This window comes from Sus scrofa, chromosome 3, assembly GCF_000003025.6.
Source record: "Sus scrofa isolate TJ Tabasco breed Duroc chromosome 3, Sscrofa11.1, whole genome shotgun sequence".
Classification (NCBI taxonomy): domain Eukaryota; kingdom Metazoa; phylum Chordata; class Mammalia; order Artiodactyla; family Suidae; genus Sus; species Sus scrofa.
Genome location: NC_010445.4, coordinates 4,362,516 through 4,389,994, shown reverse-complemented (window position 1 = coordinate 4,389,994; position 27,479 = coordinate 4,362,516). Strand labels below are relative to the sequence as shown.

The following is a 27,479-nucleotide window of genomic DNA, read 5'->3' as shown; positions in this document are numbered from 1 at the left end:
GAAAACCGATTTGAAGCTTGGGAAGAATTCTCTCTGTGCAACAACGTGGCATGCCAGAAGGGCTCTATCAGCTGCCTTGGAGATCTTGTGAGTCTATTTCTGTTTTGTAACTAAGTACATTTGTATTGTTTTTTTGAGATTTCACCTATCTGTGATGTCATATGAGATTTGTCTTTCTCTTTCTGGCTGACTTCACTTGTATGATAGATTTATGGAAAACAAATTTATGGTTACCAGTGGGGAAAGGGGCGGGGAGGATAAATTAGGAGTTTGGGATTCATATACACACTATTGTGGACAAAATAACCAACAAGGAGCTCCTGTTTGGCACAGGGAACTCCACTCAAAATTTTATAATAACCTGTTATGGAAAATAATCTGAATCACTTTGCTATATTCCTGAAACTAACACAACATTGTGAATCAACTATACTTCAGTTTAGAGACAGAGAGAGAGGCAGGGAGAAGAGCTGTCTCTTGAAAGGGGGTCTCTGTCCATCCGTCTCTATTCTTACCTTGTGCTTCTCCTGGAGGCTGGTGCTTGGGAACCTGAGGTGCACGGGAAGCCCCGGCCACCCTCCCGTCCCTCCCAAATCCTACAGGTATGAGCAAGTCCTCACTGGGGAGACCCTGTGGGATGGCAAATTCCAACAGGCCCGTATCTGTGGTGCAGGGTGCACGAGGCTGGTTTGTTCCAGCTTATTTCCTGAGACCGAGTTGGGCCTGAGGGACCTACCAGCAATCCTGTTATCCACGCTGCTCATGAGGAGAGTGCCGGCACAAGCAAGGAGACACCTGCATTCGACCAGCTCTCAGGGAGCCTTGGGGGCGGCCGTCTGGATACTTGAACAGAGGTGGGTGCAGTGGCTCTGGCGCTAGGTCAGGATAGGGGCCCAGCCTGCGTCTGCTGATGGTGGCACTCGATCTCTGAGTCCTTTTAAAAGGTGATGCATTGGAGTTCCTGCTGTGGTGCAACAGGGTAAGTGGCGTCTTGGGAGCCACTGGGATGCAGGTTCGAACCCCGTCTGGCACAGCGGGTTAGGGATCTGGTGTTGTCGCAAGTGCAGCTTAGGTCAAGACTGGGATCCGATCTGATCCCTGGCCCAGGAGGTGCATATGCCTCAGGGTGGCCAAAAATCACCAAAAAATAAAAACAAAAGGTGATGAATTTTGGGTCTTTGGCGATATGGCTAGCCACCGAATTCTGGGGTGGTGAGTAGAAACTCCAGGATGGATTTAGAGCTTTTTTGGACTGTGCTCACAGCACTCAAAAGTTCCCAGAGCTGGGATTGAACCCGCACTACAGCAGCAATGCCGGATCTTTAACCCACTGAGCCACCAGGGAACTCCCAGATGTAGACACTTTGGACAGCGGGCTGGCCCCTCTTCTCTTAGTCCTGCTGCAAAAGTATTTTGACTCTGGAGATGTGTAACGTCTCAGTTTATTTATTTATTGAGAGAGAACTGACACATCACATCACATTGGTTTCCAGGTATACGACACAATGATTCAACATCGGCACACACTGCACAGTGATCACCACGATAAGCCAACATCCATCAGTTCCCCTAGTTGGCAGACTGTTTTCTTGTCACGAGAACTTTCAAAGAAGCGATGCAATGTCAAGTTTCAGCCTCTAATGCTCTTACCCCTGCGCACTGAACTGATTTGGCCTTCGGGACATTCCTAGGGGTTTGCAGCTGGGCTCACAGGCAGCTGCTTCCCCTCGGGTGTCCTAATCAGCCTCAACTAGGATGAGGGTCGCCCCCCACTGCAGAGGTGGCAGGATCACTGAGCATTTTGATGAGTCGGTCCTCGGGCATCCTAGCCTTCACCCGCCCCAGCAGGACCTTGAGAAAACTTTAGCTTGTTCTCCTAACAGTCGACAGCTGGGTCTGTGCTTGGAGTTGGGAAATATACCCCAAGTCCAATATCTGCCAGGGGAGTTCACCTTCCCTTGGTGGTACCAGGTGGGGGACATACCCGTCACCCCTCTAACCAGCTCCCAAGAGCAGTGCTCCAGGGAGGATTCTGGGCAGTGCTTTGAGATCCTGCACATGGGGATGGGAGGGGTGGGAGCCTCTATGCAAAGCTGTGCCCACCGACACCAGCAGGCGGGGGGCCCCCCAGATAGAACTCCCCACCCAAGGGAGCCAGTTAGCCAGCCCCTCACGGCTAAAAGGCATTTCTCCACCAGCCAAGTGCAAGACTCGCTCCCATCCTATTCCCAGTTCTCATGGGAACTGGGAATAGTTAAATTAACTATTAAATTAACACTTGTGAAATGGAGCACGGGGTCCAAGACAATGAGTAGGTTCAACACCAGGCCACGTAGAAATAGAGATTATTTGTCAAGTACACAGCACGTAGAGAGGAGGTCAAGGCAGAGGGCAGACTGCCTTTTTATTAGGATCCATGGGAGGAGTGCTTTGGGGTTCCTACGTTAGGACCAGATGGGTCAGTTCCAACCCAAAGAGCGAGCAGGGTTTTGGTCAGCTCACAGGGGTCCTGGCAAGGGTGTTTAAAGCACTTAGGCACTGGGAGGCAGGTGAGATAGCTGATCACAAGGGCCCTGGGCAAGTCACACCAGGGACTCACGTTTGCTTGTGGTTGAGCGGCTGTACAATGTCCTTGCACGAGGCGCCAGTTGTCAGCTTAAGGTCCCCTACAGCCACTTAACTATCACACATCACACGATTGACGACAAGGCAGCAACACCACAAGGCGGCTTAGCGAAACTCTCAGCAGATATACAGTGAGTATATTTAGATGTAAATTTATGTTTTATTTTCAGCACAGCATATATTGTGCTGCCTCCATCTGTTACGATGCATGTCTTTTGCAAGCTGGAGCCAGTACGTCTTTGAATGGTTACTCCTCTTCTATTTTTTCTTTTTGGTCTTTCAGGAGTTCCCCATCTCTCACTGGTCCTTTCATTTTCCATCTCTCTATATCCTGAATTCTTTGAACTTGCTTAGCTCTGGCTTCCTCTTCACGTTTTCTTCTGCTGAGTAAACCTGCTGTTAGACATGCTGAATATTTTAATGTTGAGCTTTACATTTCAGTGATTCTGTATTTCATTTCGAGACAAGTAAGCAAGTTATCTTTCTTTGTATATTTGCTTTCATTTGGTTTTAGTTTTTTGATTGTTGTTGTTTTTTTTAAGAGAGTCATTTTTGTAGAATTTCAGGTTTTTGTACTACCTGAAAGAACTGAGGTTCCTATTCTGTTAAAATGTCTGTTGACGCTCCTCATATTTTGTGTCTGAGGATCATGAACTCATCTTGTGTTTCTATGTCAGAATCCTGAGAAACACAGAGTTGAGGGCATCTTCCTCGAAGAATATTTTGCATTTGCTTCAAAGACCAGGACAGATTACTTTGTTAATTGTTCAGTTTTTCAACTAGGACATGAATAGGGCAAATTCAGGATTCTGACTTGTAGGAGGTGCAGGTCAGGGCTGATGAATCATGAGGGTCAACTCTTGCCTGCCCAGAGCCCAGGAAGAGACAGATGAGCTTCCTGTGCATATGAGCAGATTTTGCTCTGGTCCACCCTTTCCCTGTAGGTACAGGCTTTGGAAATTTCTGAATTTATGAGTTATTTCAGTGACAACATTCTGCCTGTAGTCTTTTATACCCAGGCTTCTGGGAAAACAAAATTAAACCTACAGGGCAGCTTCCAGCATCAACTCACTTCTCAGTTCCGTCTTCCTAGCTGGAAGCTGGAAACCACATTTACTTTCCTGAAAGCTGAATGATGCATTCCAAAGAATGTTAATCTGTTATTGTCCATCATTTCAAGTTGTTTATAGTGGAACATTTTTCACTTTAGGTGTCCATTATTTGGCAGAAAAGGGAGTCTCAACCTTACACCTTTAACATAACTTATAAACAAGTTGAGAGATAACAGAAGATGTGATGAAACTTTTGGTTTCCAGATCCAGGAGGTGGGGGGGTGCTATAATAGTTGGCCAGCAAACAGAAAACCAAATGGTAAGGGGTATGGTGTATGGACTTCTAGTTGAGCAGTAAATTCATATTTTTCCAGTTATAATGTATAATATAAAAGCAAAAGGCTGTAATTTAGTGTGGAAACTCTTAATAGATGTCATTATATATATTATGGTATCTATGTCTACAATTTCATAATTATGTTCAACTACAGATGCAGTTCAAAAGTAAGCAAAATAAAGTTCTTTTTTAATAGCATCCTTGGGAATATAACCCGTCTGTACACCCTGGGGTTGTTGTGTTGCTTATTAGATCTGTTGTAATGGTTTAAATGATTCACTTATTTCAGAGCTCAGTATCCACAGTTAATGTAGACATAGATACATTTCATTATTTAGTTTATCCTATAAAAATATATCACTCTAGAGTATCACTACCCTTCCATCCTTAGTTTTAAGAGAATAAGCTTTTCCGAATTCTCCAAATTAGTAAGATTTCACCTTGGTATGAATCTCTGCCTGGAGTGGCACTGGAGTTCTTGCTGAAGGATTTTACACACTCACAAAATCCACAGGTTTTCATTCCTAGATGTGATACAACTTCCTGATGAAAACCTCCTCTCCCGCTACCCATACAGTTTCTCCTTGCTGTGAATCCTGTGGTGTCTGATGAGGTTTGCCTTCTGGGAGAAGGTTTTCCCACAATCAGAGCATTCATAGGGCTTCTTGCCCATGTGAGTTCTCTTGTGGATGATGAGGCAGGAGTTCTGGGAGAAAGACTTCCCACATACACTGCACTCGTAGGGCTTCTCTCCTGTGTGCGTCCTCTGATGCAGGATGAGGTGTGACTTCTGGAAGAAGGATTTCCCACATTCACTGCAGCCGTAGGGCTTCTCTCCCGTGTGGATCCTGTAATGGATGATGAGGCATGACTTGCGGGAGAAAGACTTCCCACACTCTTCACAGCCATAGGGTTTCTCTCCTGTGTGGGACCTGTGGTGCTCAATGAGCCGGGACTTGTGCGAAAAGATCTTCTCACAGTCCGAACACTTAAAAGGCTTCTCTCCAGCAAGAACGGCCTCAGAGGTGGAGATGTTTGTCTCCTGGGACAGCTTCTGATCACAGCTGCTGTTTTCACCAGGCTTCTCTTCCGGGTGACTGCTGGGACATTGGCTGAGGTCTTCCTCCTCTTCCTTGTCTTCAGAGGATTTCTCGTCTCCGTGGACTCTCTGATGGGTAATGAGCTCAGATTGGTGGCAAAAGCCTTTCCCACATGTGGTACATTTGTGGAGTTTCTCATGACTGTCGGTTCCCTGATCGGCCTGAAGGGTTTGGTCACGGCTTGAAGCTTTTCTACACTGGTTACATTCACGGGGCTGGGCACCAGGTTGTGGGGTTTCCAGCTTAGAATAGAGAAATAAGTTTCCCTGTGCATCATATTCAAATCTCCTTCTTGCAAGGTACGCACTAGGAGCTATGTCTGCATGACCAGGCAAGGCTGTGCCACAGGACTCACACTTAGGGACCTCTTGTCTTGAAGGAGCCGCGTTTGTGTTCGGACAGGGTTCTTTCCCAACTGTATCATGTTCCCTGTGTCCTTTGAGGGTCAGTTTTTTCTTGCCTAGGAAAGCAGCTCGTTTTTTCAGTTTGGGTCGGGGTTCCACTTGTCTACCTGCTGGGGAATCAACTTGCAAAACTTCTAGGGAAAAAAAGAAATAAATGACGACACACACTTGTTAATCTTTCTGGGATTGTATCTTCGAACTCAGCTATTTCAGAAATGTCTGGAAGGGAGATTAACCTTGTGATTTCAGACCTGACTGCCTAGATGAAATCATCATAATCCTATTATAAACACTTCCTGCTCCCTTGGCTCCTGAAAAGAAAAGAATGAGATACCAGAAACAGGGATAAAACTCTGATGGTGAATACAGGTAAGCTCTGCTATCAACAAGTCTGGTGCATCAAATTGGGAAGAAGGTGAAAACACACCAGTAAACGTGAGTAAGAGAAAAACCTGGAGGACAGTGGACTCAAGGCACTGATGTGCTGATGAACCAAGTTACAAAGAGCAAAGGAAACCCTGATCTGTGGCATTTTACCAATCTCCAAGGTGAAAACATTACCCCACCTTGGCCAGTTTCAAGCTACCAAGGTGACATCACTGCAGAGCTGGAAGATTCCGCCACAACTGGCTACCACAGGGCGGTACTGGCATCCCTCAATAAGGGAAGATGTAATAAGGAGGTCCCACATCAAGAGAAAAGGATGTTTAGGAGTTATGAATGAAGACTAAAGAAAGACTGTGGAGTTTCCAGAGGACTCTAGGGAGAAGGGTGTTGAAGAACTATGAGCAAAGGACTCAGGTTAAACAAAGGGTGAGTGCCCCTCACTTTATCCCCAGGTTGCACACAGACCCTTTGCTGATCTGCACTTCCTGTCTCCTTCCCACCTTCACACTTCCCCTCTATTCTGTGAACCAAATTAACTTTCTCATCGAGCCTTTTGCTGTTAGAGGGATTATCCTAGAGTCGGAGGTCTGTGCTGCAGTGGTTCATTCTCACAGGGGTCTACACGATCTTCATGGTGTCCAGCACACAGACGCAAAGATGAGGATCCTTGCCCCAGGAAGACTCCCCTCTGTGTTCTGATTGCTCAGATGACCATTTTCTTTCCTCATGGTTCCCTGATACCAGATCTGGCCAACGGCCCAAGCCTACATGTCCCCTTCCCAGACATGGCTGCAGGCCAGCCCCTCCCTTAAACCCATACTGCCATTCCCTGGGCGAGCTGGTTTCCATGTCACCATGGGGGTGTACTTTGAGAATCTTAAATGCTGGATTCTTCATCTTATGCTTAGGTCTTTATTGGCTTTTATCTTCATTTACATTTTAAGCCACAAAAATCCTGTTGTTTCACCCCTGACACTCATACCCAATGCAACCACGGAACTCAACAGAAACACGGTTTAGTGATGTTTCTGTTCCTTGAGCCCCACTGCTCAACTCCTAAGACAAAAAAATCAATGCCAGTAATTTTTGGCCTAAGACAAAAAAACCAAGATCAGTAATCTTGCCCAGCAGGATCTTCTGGGCTTGAACCCAGCCAAGGAGCATTTTTACAACTCCTCCAGGGATTCTAGGGTCCACCCCTGATTACTAACAACTGCCCTGAACAAATGCTTGATAAAGGATCCTTGTCTGAGAAGGTAGAGAGAGTTGGTTGACGTACACTATGTGTGCCCCACGGAAATAGGGACGAATAAAGCAAAGGTTCAGCTCCCTGGGAGATTGTACAGAAATGGGGGAAGATGAGCCTGTAAGACAAAATGGGGACCTATTACATGGTTTTGAAAGAAGAGGAATTTAAAGTCATCTAAAAGACAGAAGATATGTTTTTGAGGCATTTCACAGTAAAAGAAGGAAGAAAAGGTAACTTAAACATAAAAAAATGCACAGAATAACAGTTATTTTGAGATAGGGCACATCTACCAATCCTTGAAAGCATGAGAAAGCCTGTTTCAGGATCCCCTTGTGGTGAAATAGGTTAAGGATCTGGCATTGTCACCACAGTGGCTCAGGTTGTGGGTGTAACCAAAAAGGAATGCCTGTTTCATAGCCATGGGGACAAGCGTAGGCCAGAAGATTCTAGAGAAAGATTGAGAAAGCAAAGTCTTAGAAGGGGGTGGCAGAGTAAAAGGAAAGGGTAAATTTTAAAAGAATATGTCTTTCCCTAAAATCCAGGGAAGGAGTGATCAGGCAGTGATGGGTGCAGGCACCAGGCATCACTGGGGCATCTCAAGGTCTTGGGCCAAAGAGTCACAGCTCTTTGCAAAGATCAAAGGCTTTTCTTTTTTCTTTCTTTTAGGGCCCCACTGCAGTGTCTGTGACCTACACCACTGCAGCTTGCAGCTTGCAGCAGTGCTGGATCCTCAACCCACTGAGCGAGGCCAGGATTGAACCTGAATCCCCATAGACACTGGTCCTGTTCCTAACCCGCTCAGCCACAACAGGAACTCCTATCCAAGGCTTTTAACAACAGTTGGGTGAATCAAAAAAGCATCCAAGGCTCTGCTTTGTGGCCTCCTGGAACCTTAGGTCTCCTGCCCCCTGCAGGCTGGTCCTCTCACCTGGGGCGCTCCATCTGAGGATCTCTTCCTCCTTCATCCATGGTTCCTGCCCCTGCTCCAGCCTGGAGATCACAGCTGGCTTGGTGACTTGGCAGCCTGTTCACAAGAAATAGTCACAGAATTTAGACTGAGCCAGTTGGGCCCCCCAAGGACGGATCGGCCCGTACAGCAAACATTTACATCTCAGCCAAACAAAGGCTGTTTCACTCGGGAGGAAAATTCTGAAATAACGCAAATGAGATGAGGAGAAGACGTGTTGACGACTGAAAGCCCAGGCCAAACATTTTTAGTACTTAAGGGGTTTACATAACTGAGAAAAGAAAGGGGCTCAGACTTAAGTGGGGGGGGAGACAGGAAGACTTCCTCACCCACGGAGACCAGGTGGCTGTAGTTCTCCAGCATCACCTCCCGGTACAGGGTCCTCTGTGCAGAGTCCAGCTGCTGCCATTCCTTACGGGTGAAGCCCACAGCCACGTCTTTGAATGACAGTGACCCCTGGAACAGCACAGTCCTGATTAATCTGGAGTGCCTGGCACAGAGTATTATGGCAAAGGTGTAGAGGAGATGGATCTTACCACCTTTGGAGGTCAGGTTTCCCCGTGTTAAGTTATATAGGAAGCTTAGCATGCCCCTAACTTTGTACGACATTTTGTGGGAGAGAAAAAAAAAAAGATGATTAGAAAATATCTCAATTCTGGATCTCCATCCATCCACCCATCCATCCATCCACTCAGTGAGCAAGGATCTATGGAAGACCAGATATGCGACTGGCATTGGGCATGGTGCTTGGGGTTGAAGGGCCACGTTGCTCCTGTTCTCAGGCGCCGTCGTCTGGGGGAGTGAGATGAACGTACAAGACTCAGGTATGGTCACGTGAGACTGAAGGCCGTGATGGAAGGACACTTGAGTACAGAATGGACACGAAGAAGACAGCAGTCACATTCAGTGTCCTGATGTCAAGTTACGCGTGCCTGGAGGTTGGGTTGGAGCAGAATCATGGTAAGTGTGTTCTGATAGTGGAAGGCTGTCTCTGTCGAGAGGCATGGCATGAGCAAAGGCAAGGAGTCACAGGGACATCTGGTAGGAGGGGCACATAGTTAGGAATGACAGGATCGCGTGTAAGGGGTGTGGGTGAGAGGGGAAGGGAAAGCAGAGAGGTGGGGAGAGAGAGAAGGAAAGAGGGAGGGAGAATGGGAGAGGGAGTGGGGTAGAAATCAGATCTCGGGACAAACGAAGGTGGTTTTTTTTGTTGTTTTTGTTTTTTTTCTCCTACAGGCAACACAGACGCCGTCACGGGATTTGGGGAGGGGGCTACGAAAGACTATCTGTAGAGCATCACTTGTATCAAGGCGATGGGACTCACTGGGAGGGAGAGACTAAAGTTCAGGTGCGTTGTGATCGCCCACACAAGATACGGGGAAAACGAAGGGGTGACAAGAGAAAAGCAAAGCAAGGAGTCCACATATTGAGAATGGGGCTTGGCTCCCCCCTCCCTTGGCCCTCCTCTTCTCCTCTCTGCATGCACTGAGGACCGAAATCACAATTCTCATTTATACAGAGTACTGTTAACATGTATGTAATGTTAGTGTGAACATCCTTTTAAACACTGGTTTAGAAGTTAAAGGCAAACGTTTTAACAGTACGTATAATCACAGATGTGTTCATGGAAACACTATGAAAGGAAGTACAATCTGTCATAAGCAACGAAGGGGGGAGGGAGTAAAGTGTAGTTTCTGTGTGTGACTGAATTTAAGTGGCGGTCAGGTTAACATAGGGGGTTGGATTCAACGCAGGCCTCATGGTAACCACAACCTAAATCGATGGTAGATGTACAAAAATTTAAAAATTATCAAAAATATATCACTACCAGAGTTCCCATCGTGGCGCAGTGGAAACGAATCCAACTAGGAACCATGAGGTTGTGGGTTCGATCCCTGGCCCTGCTCAGTGGGTTAAAGATCTAGCGTTGCTGTGGTGTAGGTCACAGACACTGCTCGGGTCTGGTGTTGCTGTGGTGTAGGTCGGCAGCCACAGCTCCAATTAGACCCCTTGCCTGGGAATCTCCATACACCATGGGTGTGGCCCTACAAAGACAAAAGACAAAAAAAATATATATATATATATATATATATATATCACTACCAAAAAATCTTCAAACCACAGCAAAGATAACAGTAGAGGAAAAGACAAATGAGAGAACAACAAAACAGAAAGCAGTTAACAAAATACCAACAGTAAGTCCTTACCCATCAATAATTACCTTAAATATAGATGAACTAAACTCCCCAAGTTGAAACCTATACTCTGGCTAAATGGATAAAAAAGCAGGACCCAACTATTTGCTGTCTGCAAAAGACTCGCTTTATTTTTTATTTTTTAATTTTTTTTTGTCTTTTTAGGGCCACCCCCCACAGCATATGGAAGTTCCCAGGCGAGGGGTCAGATCAGAGCTGCAGCTGCCAGCCTACACCCCAGCCACAGTACTCAGGATCCAAGCCTCATCTATAACCTACACCACAGTTCACAGCAACGCCGGATCCTTAACCCATGGAGTGAGGCCAGGGATCGATCCTGTGTCCTCATGGATGCTAGTTGGGTTCGTTACCCTTGAGCCATGACGGGAACTCCAAGAGACTCACTTTATATTTAAGGGCTCATACTGAATGAAAGTGAAGGGATAGAGAAAGCTATTCCATGCATGCAAATGTTAATCAAAAGAGAGCTAGTCTGGCTATACTTTTATCAGATAAAATATACTTTAAGTCAAAAAATGTCACAAGATGGAGTTCCTGCTGTGGCACAATGGGATCAGGGGTATCTTGGGAGTGCTGGGATGCAGGTTTGAACCCAGACCCAGCACAGTGGGTTAAGAATCCAGCATTGCTGCAGCTGTGGCTTAGGTTCCAACTACTGCTCGGATCTGATCCCTGGTCTGGGAACTCCACGTGCCTCAGGTAGTCAAAAAAAGAAAATGTTACAAGAGACAAAGTCATTATATAATTATAAAAGGATCCATTCAACAGGAAGATAAACAATTATATATCACCCACCATCAAAGCACCTAAGTATACAGCAAACACAAATCAGAAGAGAGAAACAGCAGTACAATGGTAGCAGCAGATTTAAATGCTCCAGATTCAATAATGGATCATCCAGAGAGAAAACCAGTAAGAGCAGAGGTGAACAACACTACTGACCAAATAGCCCTGAAAGATATATACGGAACATCCCCCCAACAGCAGCATATTACTCATTCTTAAGAGCACACAGAATGCTCTGCAGAATAGATCATATTTCAGGTCACGAAAACAAATTTTAAGAAACCTAAGAAGACAAATTATTCACAAAGCTAGAAATCAATAATAGCAATGAATTGGGGGAAGTTTTTAAATACATGAAAATTAAACAACCACACTCTGAAATACCACTGGGTCAAAGAAATCAAAGAGGAAATGAGACAATATCTCAAGATAAATGAAAATGAAAACACAATAAACCAAAACTTATATGAGATGCAGCAAAAGCTGTACAAAGGGGTGAGAGTATAGCAATAAAACACCTATACTAAAAAAAAAAGCTATCAAATAAACAATATAACTTTGCACCTTTTGAAAAAGAACAAACTTGTAGCATAGTGAGCTAAAGATCTGGCATTGGCACTGCAGTGGCTTGGGACACTGCTGTGTCATGGGTTCAACCCCTAGCCCAGAAACTTCCACATGCTGTGGACTTGGCCAAAAAAAAAAGAACAAGCTAAGCCCAAATTAGCATGTTTTTTGAAAAATGTAAAATTGATAAACCCTTAGCTAGACTAAGGGGAAAGGAGAAGAATGGACTATATAAAATCAGAAAGGAAAGAGGAAACATTACAGCTTATGCCACAGAAATGAAAAAGATCTTAATGACTACTGTGAAAATGATGCACTGGAGTTCCTGCTGTGGCACAGTGGGTTAGGAATCCAACTGCAATGGCTCAAGTCACAGGTGAGAATTGGATGTGATCCCTAGCCCAGGAACTTCCTGGGTGATCATTAAAAACAAACCCGTACAATTATACATCAATGTGGAGTTCCCGTCGTGGCGCAGTGGTTAACGAATCCGACTAGGAACCATGAGGATGCAGGGTCGATCCCTGGTCTCGCTCAGTGAGTTAAGGATCTGGCGCTGCCGTGAGCTGTGGTGTGGGTCGCAGACGCAGCTCGGATCTGACATTGCTGTGGCTGTGGCATAGGCCGGTGGCTGCAGCTCTGATTAGACCCCTAGCCTGGGAACCTCCATATGCCACAGGAGCAGCTCAAGAAAAGACAAAAAAAAAAAAAATTATACATCAACAAGTTGGACAACCTAGAAGAAATGGATACATTTCTTAAAAAAAAAAAAAACCTACTGATGCCAAATCAAGAAGAAATAGGACTTCCCGTGTGACTTGCAGCATAACTACTCGCATTGCTTCTACAGTGGCTGTAGCTCAACCCCTAGCTCTGGAACTTCCATGTGCTGCAGGTGCAGCCACTTTTTTTTTTTTTTTTAAAGGAAAGAAAAAATAGGAAAATAAAAGGAAATGGGAGACCTAAACAGATTAGTAACAAAGCGAATGAAGAAATAATCATAAAACTGTCGACAAAGAAAAGCCCAGGACCTCCAAAAACTGAAGGAAGAACTAATACCAATCCTTAAATTCTTCCAAAAAACGGCAGAGGGAACACTTCCAAATTCATTCTATGAGGCCGGCATCACCCTGATCCAAAACCAAAGACACCACAAGAAAACTCAGGCCAATATCCTAATAAATACAGATGCGGAAATCCTCAACAGAATACTAACACATCAAATTTAATGGCACATTAAAAGAATCATACACCACAACCAAGTAGGACTTATCCCCAGGAAGCAAGGATGGTTTAGCATATGAAAATCAGTGTTATCTACCACACTAACAGAATGAAGGATAAAAATCACATAATCATCTCAACAGATGCACAAAAGCATCTGACAAAATTCAACACCTTTTATGATAAAAACTCTCAACAAATTAAGTATAGAAGGAACTTAATACAGTAAAGTTCATTTATGAAGAGCCCACAGCTAAAATCCTACTCAATGGTGAAAAGCTGAAAGCTTTCCCTCCAAGTTCTGGAACAGGGCAAGGGTAACCAATCTTGCCTCTCCTTTTCAACACAGTACTGGAAGTCCGGCCAGAGCAATTAAACAAGAAAAAGAAATAAAAGGCATCCACATTAGGAAAGAGGAAATAAATGTATCTTGGTTTGCAGATGTTATCCTATCGAGTGCAGGATCTCAGATCTGTGTTCCCATTTCACTGCAGCATCATTCAGAGTAACCAGCAGATAGAAGCCACCTACGTGTCCATCAGTGGGTGACTGGGTAAAGAAAATGTGGTGTACAATGGAAGATTATTCAGTCCCAGCCACCATTTCTGACAACATAAATAGACCTGGAGGACATTAAGCTATGGGGGAAACAAGCCAACAAAGGATAAATCCTGCACGATCTCACTTTTAAGAGGAATCTAAACTCATCCAACTTGGAGTTCCTGTTGTGGCTCAGCAGTAACAAACCCGGCCAGTATCCATGAAGATGTGGGATCCATCCCTGGCCTTGCTTAGTGGGTTGAGCATCTGGCGATGCCATGAGCTGCAGACATGGCTCACATCTGGCATTACTGTGGCTGTGACATAGGCTGGCAGCTGCAGCTCCAGTTCAGCCCCTAGCCTGGGAACTTCCATATGCCGCACCTGTAGTTCTAAAAAAAAAGATGAAAAATAAATTTTAAAAATAGTCAAATTCATAGAACTAGAGTAGCATGGTAGTTCCCAGGGGCTGGGAGGATGGGAAAATGGGGACGTGGTGGTCCAGGGAGTCCCAGTTTCAGTTATGGAAGATGAATAAATTCTGGAGACTGCTGTGCAGCATGGTACCTATATTTCACACTACAGGACTGTGTACCTAAAAACTCGCTGAGAGTAGATTTACGTTAAATGCTCCTGCCACAGAAGAAAAGTTATAAAGAGGAAGGAAATTTTTGGAAGCAATGGGTAAGTTTATGGCCTTGACTGTGCCAACAGTCTCAAGGGTGTACATTTTTCTGTAAATTCATCCAGTTGTGTACATTAAATATGTACATATTTGTATGTCAATCACACCTCAAAGTGGCTTTAAAATTTTTTCTAGTAGTCACTTTTTTTAGACAGTAAAAAAAAAAATGAATTTTAATTAACCTAAGCTATACAAAATATCAAACATGTCTTTTTAAAAATCACTGGTATATTTTTCATTCTTTATCATACACATCTTCAAAACCTGGTATTTTCCACTTAAGGGAGCGAACCCACACTGCAGCTGTGACCTGAGCCACGGCAATGACAACACTGGATCCTTAACCCACTGCACCACCAAGGGAACTCTCAGACACTGTAGTTTCGACTTCACTTTGGTGAAATGTAGTCCTATTAAAGTTGTGATACCAAAAAAATACTTTACTGTTTTAAAATTTAAATAGAGTTTCTGCTGTGGCGCAACAGGCTCTGTAATGTCTCTGCAGTGCCAGGGTGCAGGTCCAATCCCTGGCCTTGGTACAATGGGTTAAAGGATCCTGTGTTGCCGCAGGTTCGGCGTAGGTTGCCACTGTGGCTCAGATCCGATCTCTGGCCCTGGAACTCCACATGCTACAGGGTGGCTAAAAAAAAGGAAGAAGTAAATAAAATTTACATGTAATTTAAAAATTCAGATCCACGGTCATACTAACCCCACTTCAGACACTCGGTATCTACCTGCGGCTAATGGCTACCACAATGGACAATGCGAGTCTAGACTGCACACCTGCTACTGGACTCCTCTGAGGAGGATTTGCTCTTGGTAGCTAAAACTGTCCAGTTCTCTGAGCATCTGTCTGTCTACATTCCGATCCCAAATCCACCACCTAAGGGATGTTAGTATCTGTAGCCTCAGTTTGTCCATCTGTAAAATGGGGGAGGGGTTAGTGAGAATACCCCTCTCTCAGGTTCCTTCATGAAATGATGTATGAAAAACACAGAGACCAGCACATTAAGTGCTCAACAGAGAGTGTTAGAAGTTTTATTGTCAGTATCATCGCACGTAGCCCTGACAGGATGTTCCCAGTAAGACTTGGTTTCCCACAAAACAAGAGCGTCCCCCCAAAGACGCCAAATGAAACCTCCAGCTTCACACGTGACAGCCTCATGTCACGGTCAGGTCTCTCTACTGAGGCTGCGGAGTCACCACCCTGTTTTCAACCTCTCATGCTTGTTCTGTCCCCAGACATTAGTTGTACCAAATATCCAGACAGTCCTAGCTTCATGAAGCAGAAACTCCAAGACAGTCCCTTCAGGAGTTCCCATCGTGGCTCAGTGGTTAATGAACCTGATTAGCATCCATGAGGATTGGGGTTCATCCCTGGCCTCACTCAGTGGGTTAAGGATCTGGTGTTGCTGTGAGCTGTGGTGTAGGTTGCTGATGCTGCTCAGATCCCGAGTTGCTGTGGTGTAGGCCAGTGGCTACAGCTCCGATTCGATCTCTAGCCTTGGAACCTCCATATGCCAAAGATGCGGCCCTAAAAAGACCAAAAAAAAAAAAAAAAAAACCACCCCAGGTCCCTAAACCTCAAACTAACTCAACATTGTAAATCAACTACACTTCAATTAAAATAAACAGGCCTGTAGAAAGAGCATCCTGCAGCAAAACTTGCCGGAGGGGGAGTCCCTGAGCTAGAAATTGCGAGCCTGCGAAGGCTCATCTTCCTGGAGTGAGCAGCAGTCGTGTTTATCCACCAGGTCGCATCTTCCTCGGAGACGGATATCCTCCTTGCCCCCTACCCCAAGCACGATGTGCTCCTGGGAGCTCCTGCTGCAGACCCAACCCCTCTGCCCTCAGCCCTTGAGCTGAGCTGGACCAACTGCAGTCTTTCCCAAGGATCTTTCCTACAGGAGGAGACCTGGCCCCATTCTATGGCAAAACTTGTAAACATGCGACGTAGGCGCTGAGAGCCGGCCCTTTTCCAGCCACGTGGAGGAAGCCGGTATGAGAAAAGGCATCACGGAAACAGAGACAAGGGAACAAGAGAGACTCCTGGGTTCCTGGAAGTCACCCTCCCCGTCCCAGCGGCACGCCCGCTCTTCCCACAGTTCGGGGTGCTGCCTAGATGCTGTCTTCGTCCTAAACTAGCTCTCGCTGGGTCGGGGGCTTTTCTGAGTTCCAGGATCCCGCGCAGGGCACTGCATGTTCCTGCATCCCGGGAGGCGGGGGTAAAGAGGGAGGCCCTCGAGGAACAGAGGCATTTGAGAATGACCAGCGGACAGGAAACAACAATGCCATGTCGAAAGCATGATGACCAGTGAGAAAGGACCGTGGAGGCCAAGGCAGAGGGCTGAGGTCTAAGGCGAGGAGCGAGGAGGCAGGGGAGCTTGGACCGTCCTCCCTTCCGCCCCTGCCAAAGCGTGAGGCTTTGAGTTGAAGCTCCATCGGTGTCAAAAATTACGAACAAGTTTGAAAAGCACACCATTCATTCGTTCCTCTAGATAATGCGGTGTTTTTTTTTATCTAGGTCAGCGTGAGCCGTAACAAAGCTGTTTATGGAGACGCGAGTATTCTGATTCCCCAAACAATTGTAATCACACATCTCTGCACTGGTACAATACCCAGTGTCTACTGGGGAAAAAAAAAAAAGTCACAGGAGATTGATTTGCTGTTGCATTTATTTGAATGTTGTTATTATCAAGGAAAGGCCACACTCACCTGCCTTCTCCGTCTCACGTATGAAGACCTCTCACAGAAACGTCTAAATACCTGAACAAGCTGTTGTATTTCCCCTGAGAAGGCGCTGCGCTTGTCCCAGACAACGCAAGTCAGGTATGGCATGGCATCTGTCTTTTTCAAGTGCCAGACAGGTCAGACATAAATTCAAAGGGCAGGTGTTAACACCAGCAGCCTCTGTGGGGCACCGACCCTGCCCTTCCCATGGCCTTAATCGTCCCGTTTTCACTGATCCCGACTTTGTGTGCATTGTGTCTTATGGGATGAATGCCTAGAAGCATCCTGATATCCATGGTGAAACAAAAAAGTGCAGTTTAAAGAAAGGCCACACTCACCTGGCTCATGGTCCTTCCTTGCTGGTCTGGGAGAAGCAGACACCTGTGGAGGCAGAGATGGGGGCAGGGGGAGGAGAGGACGTGAGAGCCCGCGCTTGCCTCCAGCCTCAGAATCAACCGCTGTTAACACCCCAGGCACAGGGTGGCGGGGGCTCCTCCCAAGAACCCCGTTTATCAGAGCCAAGCCCTCACCTTGGAAAGTGACGGGGACCCAACCTTGAGGCTTGAATTATTTTCCTACTTAGTGAATATCCATCGCGGCATCTCTGTCATCAGCGTGCAATTCACTACCCTTCCCACCCCTACCCAGGAGTGTAATAGAAACTTCTTCCGAAGATACAGCCACGAGTTTGGGCGAGTTTGGGCAAAGATTTAGCGGCCAAGATATTTATTTCTGTCTGAAAAAACCTGAAATCACTAAAAATATCCAACTATAGAGGGCGGGTTAAATGATTATGCCACAACCAAAGGGAAACATTATGCAGCTAACAAAAAATAAGTCCATAGAAGACCATGTATGGATAGTATACTGGCGGTTGAGAAAGATGGTTGCACACCACTGGATCCAACACACACGCGTGCACACACACACATGCGCGCGCACACAGAGTAACCTCTGAAATGATGTGAGACAAAACACACGTAGTGAGCTTTGCATAGTTGGATAATGACCATTTTTAGTTTTCCCCTTTGTATTCAGATGAATTCTCTAAGCTTTTCTAGGATAGACGGGCATATCATACGTGATCATGTCTTTAAATTTTTTTTTTTTTTTGTCTTTTTGCCATTTCTTGGGCCGCTTCCGCAGCATATGGAGGTTCCCAGGCGAGGGGTCGAATCGGAGCTGTGGCCGCCGGCCTACGCCAGAGCCACAGCAACGCGGGATCCGAGCCGCGTCTGCAACCTACACCACAGCTCACGGCAACGCCGGATCCTTAACCCACGGAGCGAGGCCAGGGATGGAACCTGCAACCTCATGGTTCCTAGTCGGATTCGTTAACCACTGAGCCACGACGGGAACTCCATTTAAAATTTTTATTTAAAAAATATCTGTAGCCTACTAATCTTCTAACCCAAAGCTTCTCTCACCAGTCTTGCCCCTGGTGTTGAGGAAATTCATAGGAAAAGAGACACGTGCGTTCTAGAAGGCAGAGTCCATTCAATGGCACTTGGCCAAGGCCAGTGGCGGTAATTAACCTGGGGCACTCAGGTCTGTCTGTAGATCCCGTTACGTTTTGTTTGGTCTTTGTCTCGCAGCTGCCCTCTGCCAACGGGAATTTTACGACCGACCCTCCTGGCTAAACGGTGCTGATGGCTGCCGGGCAGCATCCCGGTCTGGCTCTGCCACTTACCAAATATGGGACAAGATCTGCTGACTTCTCCTGAGCCCTCCTCCTCCTCTCCTCATTCTCCCAGGGACCAGGAACACGAAGGTTCGGGAGCAATTTTACTGTGGCTGGAAGCATCAAGTGGACCCCACACCTATCTCTCTCCTGAATAGACACGAGGTTGGTCCTAGGTCTGTTCCTACTCAGGACAGAGACACACTGGAGTTTGATCCAAGAATCTTGCAGCGACACTCAAACTCTAGAATTACAGAAACTCCATAAAGAAATCTGAGGGGTTTGGTTTTTTTTTTTAATTGGAGGCTACCTAAGTGCTTAAAAAATAAGAGATCGGTTAATAAAATTATGATACAATTAAAGCATGCCAAGCTATGAATCAACTTAAAATACTATAGAATAAATATTAGATATGGAATGATCTTCCAACAATACCGGCAAGTGAAGAAAGCAGGGTACGGAGCATATGATTCACAGATGGATAACAAGAGAATGGATGGGATTTTCCCACGTGCCTTGAAATTTTTAGCTCAAATCCCACACCCCAAATTCTCAGGCGCTTCCAGGCACACCCTAACAGATTCCTTCCTGCGGGGGAGGGAATTACTGCAGGAGAGACGTCTACGGAAGGAGTGTACCGTGGCCCTTGCCTCTGGTCCTAGTTGGCGGTCACTCCCCTCCCAAACCAAGAGGGGGGCAGCTCAAAGAAAAGTGTTTAGGGACACTGGAGGGAGCCTCAAAACAGGGAGATTGACATCTGAGGCTGGGTATATGTCCAGCTGCAGAAACTCCCCATAACTTGCCACAGGGGAGCGCTTTTGAATGTTGAGGGCAGACGGGAACCCAGAGATAGGAGCCAAGTTACGGCTGAAGAATTTGGACGTCAGAGGCTGGCTAAGGCTTCTGTGGCAGCTGGGTGAGGAGAGGGAGCAGAAAAGGGAGCTACCTCATTGCCTGTGTTTGTTGGAACAAGGATGCTAGAGTCCTGGCGGACCCAAGGGGTTGGCGGGAAAGCCATATCACAAGGATGCTGATCAAGCAGGCTCCGGCAGGGTGGAGAAAACGGGGGGCCTGAAGGGCAGGCGGGACCCCAGAGCCCAGAGCTGGGGGGTCAGCACAGAGGTCAGCCAGAGAGCTCCTGTGGTGTCAGGGGCTGGGAACCCCCACAAAGTTGTCCTCCTACATAGTGGGCGCTAGGCAGGTGAGAGCCACAAATGACACCAAGCAGGGGGAAATTTCTATTTTTCCCTCCTCGTTACCCTGACCCTGGAGGAGAAAGGGATATCCAATAAGAAGAAGGACAACAGATCACATGCCCTCCCTACCGGGCGGGGGCATGGGGAGGGTGGTCCCTGGATCCATGGCTCCACAGGGAGGAGGGAGAAGCTGGGAAGCGGGCATGAGAGTAACAGACGGTGGGCAAGGGAGGGGGACTCTTCTTATTACAACCTGAGTGACTGAACAGCTGTGGGGTCCCTGAGCTCTCATCCTGGAGGGGAAGGGCTAGGGGTTGAATTGTGTTCCCCAAAAAGTCAAGTCAGAGTTTTAGCTCCCTGAACCTCAGAACGTGACCTTACTTAGAAACAGGGTTTTTGCAGAGGATGAAGCTCAGATGAGGTCACCGGGGTGGACCCTCATCCACTATGACTGTGCCCTCGTGGAAAGGGGACATCTGGCACGGAGACACAGCGACAGGGAGAAGGTCTCGGGAAGAGGAAGGCAGAGGCCGGGGTGATGCAGCAGAAACCAAGCGCTGCCGGCAAAGCTCCAGAGCTCGCAGCGGGGCCAGGGACAGGTCCTCCCGCCCGGCCACTGAAGGAGCAGAGCCCGCCGACACCCCGGTCTCAGACTTCCCGCCTCCCCAGCGGTGTGAGCTTCCGCCTCTGTCGGGTAAACCGCTCAGTGTGTGGTGCTGGGTGACGGCGGCCCCAGGAAGGCTGACCCAGCCGCGCGGATCAGAACCTCTGCCCTGGGACCCGCTACTCCATGTCCTGCTTCATGGAATGGGTTTTTATTGACATGTAAAGAAAAACTCCTATAGAAAACACGCAAAATGTTAACAACGTTACCTTTGCACGGTAGGATTTGTTTTTACATGTGCTAATTTCTTAAACAATAAACGTGCTCATTGTTTCATACTTAAATAGTTCAGAAAAATATACATATATCATCTTACTGGGTTCTCTCTCCATGACCTCCTATCAAGATCCTGCCCCTGGAGGAGAGGAAATCCGGGAGAAGCTCGGAGGGGGTGGAGGAGGGGAGGGGCGGGGCTTAGCGGTGAGGGCCCCGCCCCGCCTCCTCGGACGGGAGCCCTGGGGGGTAGTGCTGGCTCGGCGCGCGCGAGCTGGGTGGCTCGGAGCGCCTCTCTCACGCCCATTTTCTTTCGTCTTTAACGGAGAAGGAAAAACGAGATACTCTTAGGTTAAGAACGCAACTTCTGGGCCTTGACTCAGCTACGGGGGGTGGGGGGGCTACATGTCGCTGGAAGTCACACGTGGCGGGGACGGTGGGGTGGGACCGGCTCCAGCTCTAGCGAGACGCACGCCTAGAAGGAGCCAGCGCTCGCTTACGAGTGGAGAGAAATCGGTGGCGGGGGTCGCCCTCTGAGAGCCATGGGGGGGCCCTTCCCTCCTCGTGTATGCCTCTCACACCCTAAAAGCAGGAGACGCCCTCTCCTCCTGCAACACCTTCCCCTAAACCAACTCCTACACGATCCCGAGGCGATGACAGCACCCCAGTTCTGTCAGCAGGACCCGGACTGTTTTAGGGGCACTTTGGGGCGGGGGGGGGCATATTGTGAGGCTCCAACTTCAACCCTAAGCTACCGAGAGGTGCTGGAGAGGGAGCCCTCCTTCCAGGGGGATTCCTGCTCCCCAGGGCACCTTCTGAAGGAGGCTGACTCTACTCGGGGATGCCTGGGATCCGAGGACCGGGGCCAATTCCGATCGCCAAAGCGCTGCTCTCCTGCGGGGAACTTACCGTCAGCTGGCGGCTCAGCTCCCGCCTCGAGACTCTCTGGGGGTAGAAACAAGCTTGAATATGCAGATAGGACCGAGCCGCCTGAGCTACGGTCCGATTCTAAGCCTTTGCAAAGACACTAAGAAAACCTGAAAATAAATAGACGACATGGTGAGATTCACATGAAAACAGCAGCAGGGCACTTTACCTCTGAGGGAAATGGGGGGGGGGGTCAGGACCAGCCGGAACCCAAGAAGGAGCCCACGTCCATCAAAGATGGACGTGCATGTAAAAGGATGCTGAGAGAAGGCCTTAGCCCACAGCGGGCACGGAGGCACGGGCCTCGGCCTAAAACCGTCAGAAACCCACCTCCTCTGACCCCCAAACTCTCCCCCATAGCCCCAGAGAAGAGGCTGGCCTTCCGGCGCCTGGCTTTAGCCTTAGAAACCCCAGCAGAGGGCCCAGCCATCCATCCCACGGGGATGTTTGAGCTCAGAAGCGCGATGCTTTCCATCACTAAATTCACAATTTGTTAGACAGAGCTAGAAGGGGGAAGGGGGCCTGGAGACCACAGGGACACTCCCTGGGTAGCCAAGACCTAAAGGAGGCGAGTGGCTGCCAATGCTGGAAGCCCCATGCTTCCAGAAATTTCTCTCCTGAGGAACGAAAGCTCTACGTTGCTGGAAGAAGGGCAGCGAAACCCTGCTGCTCCCAGAGCACATGTGAGACCTACGGCTTGTGGCAGGAAAAAGGGAAAAAAAACCTCTTTCACCACAGGAGAGGGACAGACACAGGTCCTGGCCTTGTTACAGGCTTCAAGTTCCCTTCAAGGAATGAAACCCCAGAGCCTCTGGCCATGTCTCCTTGTAACACCCCTTCCCCCACCTTGACCGGTCGGGGCTGCTCCCGCTCTTCTAGAGAAGGAATGTCACCCATTCCTCTCCAGGCCACCATATAACCTGTTCCGCATGCAAATAAGGCATCCTGCCTCAGACCCAACAGAAGATCAAATTGGGTCTCCACTGGCGTCGCACGCTGGGGTATGAAGGCTATTGCAGAGTGAGTCCGGCTCTTTTTTTTTTTTTTTTTAAACCTGCACTCACGGGCGTTCTCTCTCTCCCTCTTTGAAAATGTACTTTCACTGTAACACTGTAATAAATGTATAAAACATCCGCCATTCCCATGCTTTGTTAGGGTGAGACAGGGATCAAGGAAATGGCAATGGTATCAGGCTCAGGCTTTTGGAGCCTCCTACCCCTGGGGCATCCCGGGACAAGGCCCCACAGTCCTCCTAAGCCTGAGCCATCAAGAGCGCCCTGCCCCTCCTCCGCCAGGCGGGCCAGCACCCAGGAGCAGGCGGGAGCACTGGCAGGAGGAGAGTCCACAGGGAAGACCAGCTGAGGAGGGAGGGGGACCAGCAACCAGCCCGCTCCGCACTGAGCAACCCAGGGCGATGTAAAGCCTGCGGAGGCCCTCGGTCACCATAGCAACAGCAAATGCCAGCCCTGCGCAACTCGGGTCTGGTCTCCACCAACCTCCTGCCCGCCTAGCTCCGGACACAGTAACACCCCGACAGAAGGCTCCACCACACACAATGTCCGGCATTCATTTAAAAAATTAGGAGACAGACAAAAAGCAAGAAAGAACAACCCACTGGAAAGAAACAAAACAATGACCAGACGCCCCTAGCAAATGCACACGATGCGTATGCAGCTCCAATGCACATAAACACCAACAGGACACTACAGGGAGAAGCAGACAAATCCTCAATCACAATAAAAAGATCTTAGTATATATTTTTCAAAACGAAGATCTAGGATACCAACAAAAGAGTAACAATATACAAGATGTGAAAAACAATTTAAAAGCTTGCCTATCAGACAGAAGAATGAATTCAAGTTAGAGAATATACGTTTTAAAGTGCATCATCTCAGTTACAAGAATTGACAAATAAGCTAAAAAATAAACCTCAACGAATCTTTTAAAAGTCAATTTTGCCTAGATGCCACTCTCTAAACCAAAAAGTAATAAATTAGAAAATAAAAAGAATGAAAAAATATTCGTAACGACTGCAAAAATACTACGTATCAAAATTGGTGGATATTTACAAACACATACTTAAAGGAAAATTATAGCCTTGAGATAGGCATTAAATTAAAAATGGAAATTATTGACACGCATTGGAGGCTAGAACAGAAAAAGAATCATCTCGAAAGACATAAAAGGATTAAGTATGAACAGGAATTTTAAAAGAAGAAATGAAATACTTGAGCAAGTCAAGGAAAAAAAAATCCTGGCACAAATGTATTACCTGAATCTAATCATGACAAAATATCAGACAAATCTAAACGGAAGAACATTCAATAATAACTGGCTTGTATTCTTCAAAAATGTCCAGGTTATTAATGAAAGACTGGGAAACTGTTCCAGAGTAAAGGAGATGAAAGAGATGACGGAGAAAAAAAATGCCATGCCTGGTCTGAGATTTCCTTTAGCTGGAAAAAATATTATTGAGACATCTAGTAAAATCTGAGCGTTCGACAATGGTACTGCATCCAGGTTTATTTCCTGATTTTGATCATTATACTGTGGTTGTGTGACAGAATGCCCTTGTTTTTGGGAAATGCACACTGAAGTATTTACTTACACCCACACACCCCCCATGTATAGAGTGGGAAGGAGAAGCAGGATAAAGCAAACTGTTGCATAAATGAGCCAAAAGGGGCCTCTGCAGAGTGGCCCCTGGGTTGTTTACTTCTTCACAGCGCAAAAGCCCAGCAGCCTCAAACTCAAATGGCAACACCAGTGAATGATTTAAACACAGTCCAAACATCAGCAATTTGTTAGTCACTTAGGAGTTCCCTGTTTACCTACCCTGTGAAACTGCACCCGTTTCTGGCAGCTACAAAGTAAACTCTGTGGCTACAAAGACCCCAAGCAGCTCTGACACAGAGATACCCCCAGGTTCCTTTGTCCTCCCATCTTTTGGGAAGTGGCCCCTGGGCCCCAGCCTCTGGGTGAGCTCATGCTGCAAGGGGCCCCCCGCCCCCATATGCAGCAGAAATAATCCCGCCATGACCTCATGGTTACATCTTTTTCTTTAGCTGGCCCTGAAATCTCTCCAGTTCCTGGAACTGCCTATACAAATATGGTAAAATGTTATTTGCAGAATTTAGATGAAAGATATTTACGAAGTCTTTGTACTGTTCTCCTATCAGGAGTTTTAATTCTGAAATTGTGCCCAAATAAAAAATTAAAAAGAGAAAACTACATTCAATGCTTGGAAAGGATTTGTTACAACTCATAAAATAATTGGTTTGTATTTTAAACTAATTAAAAAAGACTAACTTCAGGCAGGACTGGTCAAAAAAAAAAACAAGATAAGGCAAAAAGAAACAATTTTGAGACGTGAAAAATGAGATCATTATAGATATTTCTTTTAATGATGAGACTACTATAAATCATTTAAGGTCATAAAGTTGAAATTAAATTGGACAACTTTCCAAAAAATAAATTACCAACAGTAGCAAAGCAAGAGAAAACCAAATAAACCACTAAACATTAAGTGAAATGGATCCATACTCAAAAATATACCCACCAAAGAGATACTAAGCCCAATCAAATTCCATTCAACATTTTCATCATGTCCACAAGCCAAAATGGATTTCTAGCTAAATTATACACTAGAAATAAATACGCAAAAAATAATCCAAAAGAAATATAGGCAAAGGTCATGAACATACAACACAATCTTAAGTATTATTTATGGCTTCATTCATACGTAGCAAGTAAATAAAAACATCAAAGGATACGCAGCCATTTCAGAAGTTACCTTTGAATGAGAAGAAGGAAGATATGAGAGGGTGGGAGCAAAAAGGCTTTAGGTATTCATGAGAGTTTTAGTTCTATAGAAAATCTGAGGCAAATAAAATAAACTTTCAACATTTATTCAATCTCGATGATGAGCACAAATTTCCTTTTTTTCTGAGCTTGATGCATTTGAGATATTTTCTAATACTACTCATTTAAAATCGTTTTTTAAAAAAAGAACGGTGGATTGCAGAAAGGAAAATCTTCAATACGACCCCACTTGAAAGCATAACATAAAACACGGATATATTCGACCTTATCGAGACTTAAAACTCTAGTATCCGTTTCTCTTTGCCCCCCAGCTCAAATATGACCCATAAAAAAAAACATCGAAGACAAATCCTCCGTCTTTTCTGCATCACTCTGCACCTTCGCGTTGCTCTCTGCCTTCACCAACTGCCTTAAAAGAACCATCTGCACGTGAAACTTTCTCAGTCTGCAAACAGAAGCGCTCACACTGCCCCCACCTTCACTCCCCCAAGCCCCGCGCTGCTACTACTTCAAATATCTGCGATGCAACACAACTGCTCTCCTCTTTTCTCACTACTTTATGCAGCTGCTGGTATATTCTGACCAAAAAACAAATAGAGCCTTGCTTAAAACACTTCAGGCACCAACAGGACCCAGTCCACACCCTCTAGCCTAGCTTGATCTGCGCCCTCAACCCCCGCCAGCCTTACCACCCCAAGGCTCCTCCAGTGCACCGAATCCAGCAGTACCCATCCACTCGGTCCAAGCCTCTTACCGTTGCATATGCTGTTCCCTCCTCTTGGGATACCCTTTTGCCCCCTCCCACCTAACCCTAGTTAAGTCTGACCTTCAGCCCCGCCTCCTCCAGTAGAAACCTCCCCCCCGCCCCCAGGGTGTCCATTTATCCAGGAGAGATAATTACCAGGATATTCACACCCCGAGGGCCCTTATGTGTTCACCGGACTGAGAGCTTCATAGGACCCCAGCCAAGGACGGGACCCAGTCCTTCCCCAGGGCCTGACCCAGACACTTCATTAGTCAGCTGAAGACATAACTGTAGATACCCGAAATAGCAATCGTTTCACAGCCTTCCCCTAATTGTCCTCACAGCTCTGAGCCTACCCTTGGCTGCGAGGTGGGGTCTGCAGGAAGAAGGGCAGGTCGGAGAGAAGGGGGGCCTTCCCCCCAGCAGCCCCTCGTCACCCGCAGGAGGTCTGAACGCCTGAGTGGAGATTAGGGACCAGGGTAGGCAGAGAAACTCTAGGTCAAAGGTCAGAAACTAATCCACTGTCAGGGCAAAAAGGGTGACCACTGCGAGGAGATCTAGCCTCCAGCCTCCTGGGGCCAAGATGTCAGTGGGTACCCCGCAGTAGTTCCCTTCAGATTCTGGGCTCTCAAGAGGCAGACCTGTGGAAGGTCAGAGAAGCAGTGAAACCCAGCCTGCCTGCACCGCCCCCGCAAAAAAACAAAAAACAAAAAAAAAACAAAAAAAAAAAACAACCAGACAGAAACCCAGACCCTCCGCAGAAGATGTCAGATGGAGCTGCCCACCCGGACCACCCCTCCCCGTGCCCGCCTGGCTCTGCAGCGTTGATTCCGTCACACGTGCCCTCTCTGCAGCCGGCAGCCGAGGGAACCACCAGTCCGAGGTGCCGCGGAGACCTCAGAACCGACCAGCTCCGAAGTGCTGGACGCCGCAAGACCAGCCTGGGGTCCGGAAGTGCGCAGATCACACTCGGACACCCCTGCACTGCGTAGGTGCCTCTGGACTGCGGCAGAACTACAACTTCCGAGAGGCTCCGCGGCAAGGCACTTCCGGTCAGTGCCGCGGTCCTTCCGGCCACGGGGTGGCTGTCGTGGGGCGGTACGCGTGGCGCTGTGGAAGGGCAAGGGGGTGTCTCCCATGGCAGGCCCCGGGGGCCGGGGGCCCGTCCTTGAACACACCCCTTTCCACGTCGTTGCTGGACTGGCCCGTCTCGCCCTGGCGGTTTGCGGCCGCATCTGATCGGATCCGATCCCGGCCCGCCGCCATTTTGAGGGGCGGGTTATGGCTGCCCCGGGGTTGGAAGTCCAACCTGGGTCGAACTGGAGGCCTTGCCCAGTCTAGGTAACAGGCTCTACACTGGAC

General features: G+C 47.3%; 1 protein-coding gene and 2 long non-coding RNA genes across 16 annotated transcripts; 2 read left to right on the top strand and 1 right to left on the bottom strand.

The window, feature by feature from the left end:
• Positions 1,427–27,120, bottom strand: LOC100520903 (zinc finger protein 300-like). 14 transcript variants are annotated; one of them, XM_021086053.1, is made up of 7 exons: positions 26,903–27,120; positions 20,727–21,660; positions 18,560–18,734; positions 17,208–17,250; positions 8,451–8,717; positions 8,083–8,178; positions 1,427–5,652 (listed from the first exon to the last, which is right to left on the bottom strand). In XM_021086053.1, exons 3-7 carry the CDS (start codon positions 18,671–18,673, stop codon positions 4,580–4,582), a joined length of 1,593 nt encoding a protein of 530 aa, XP_020941712.1. In that variant the 5' UTR covers positions 18,674–18,734; positions 20,727–21,660; positions 26,903–27,120; the 3' UTR covers positions 1,427–4,579. The 14 variants fall into 14 exon arrangements, with proteins under 14 accessions (XP_020941712.1, XP_020941713.1, XP_020941720.1 ...); XM_021086054.1 differs by having other exon boundaries at positions 21,533–21,660; XM_021086061.1 differs by having other exon boundaries at positions 8,451–8,577; positions 21,533–21,660.
• Positions 8,943–16,795, top strand: LOC106509013. Its single transcript, XR_002342212.1, has 3 exons — positions 8,943–9,081; positions 9,358–9,469; positions 16,664–16,795. It is a non-coding gene; the product is annotated as an uncharacterized LOC106509013 (long non-coding RNA).
• LOC110259841 lies at positions 16,792–18,915 on the top strand. Its single transcript, XR_002342213.1, has 2 exons — positions 16,792–16,968; positions 18,465–18,915. It is a non-coding gene; the product is annotated as an uncharacterized LOC110259841 (long non-coding RNA).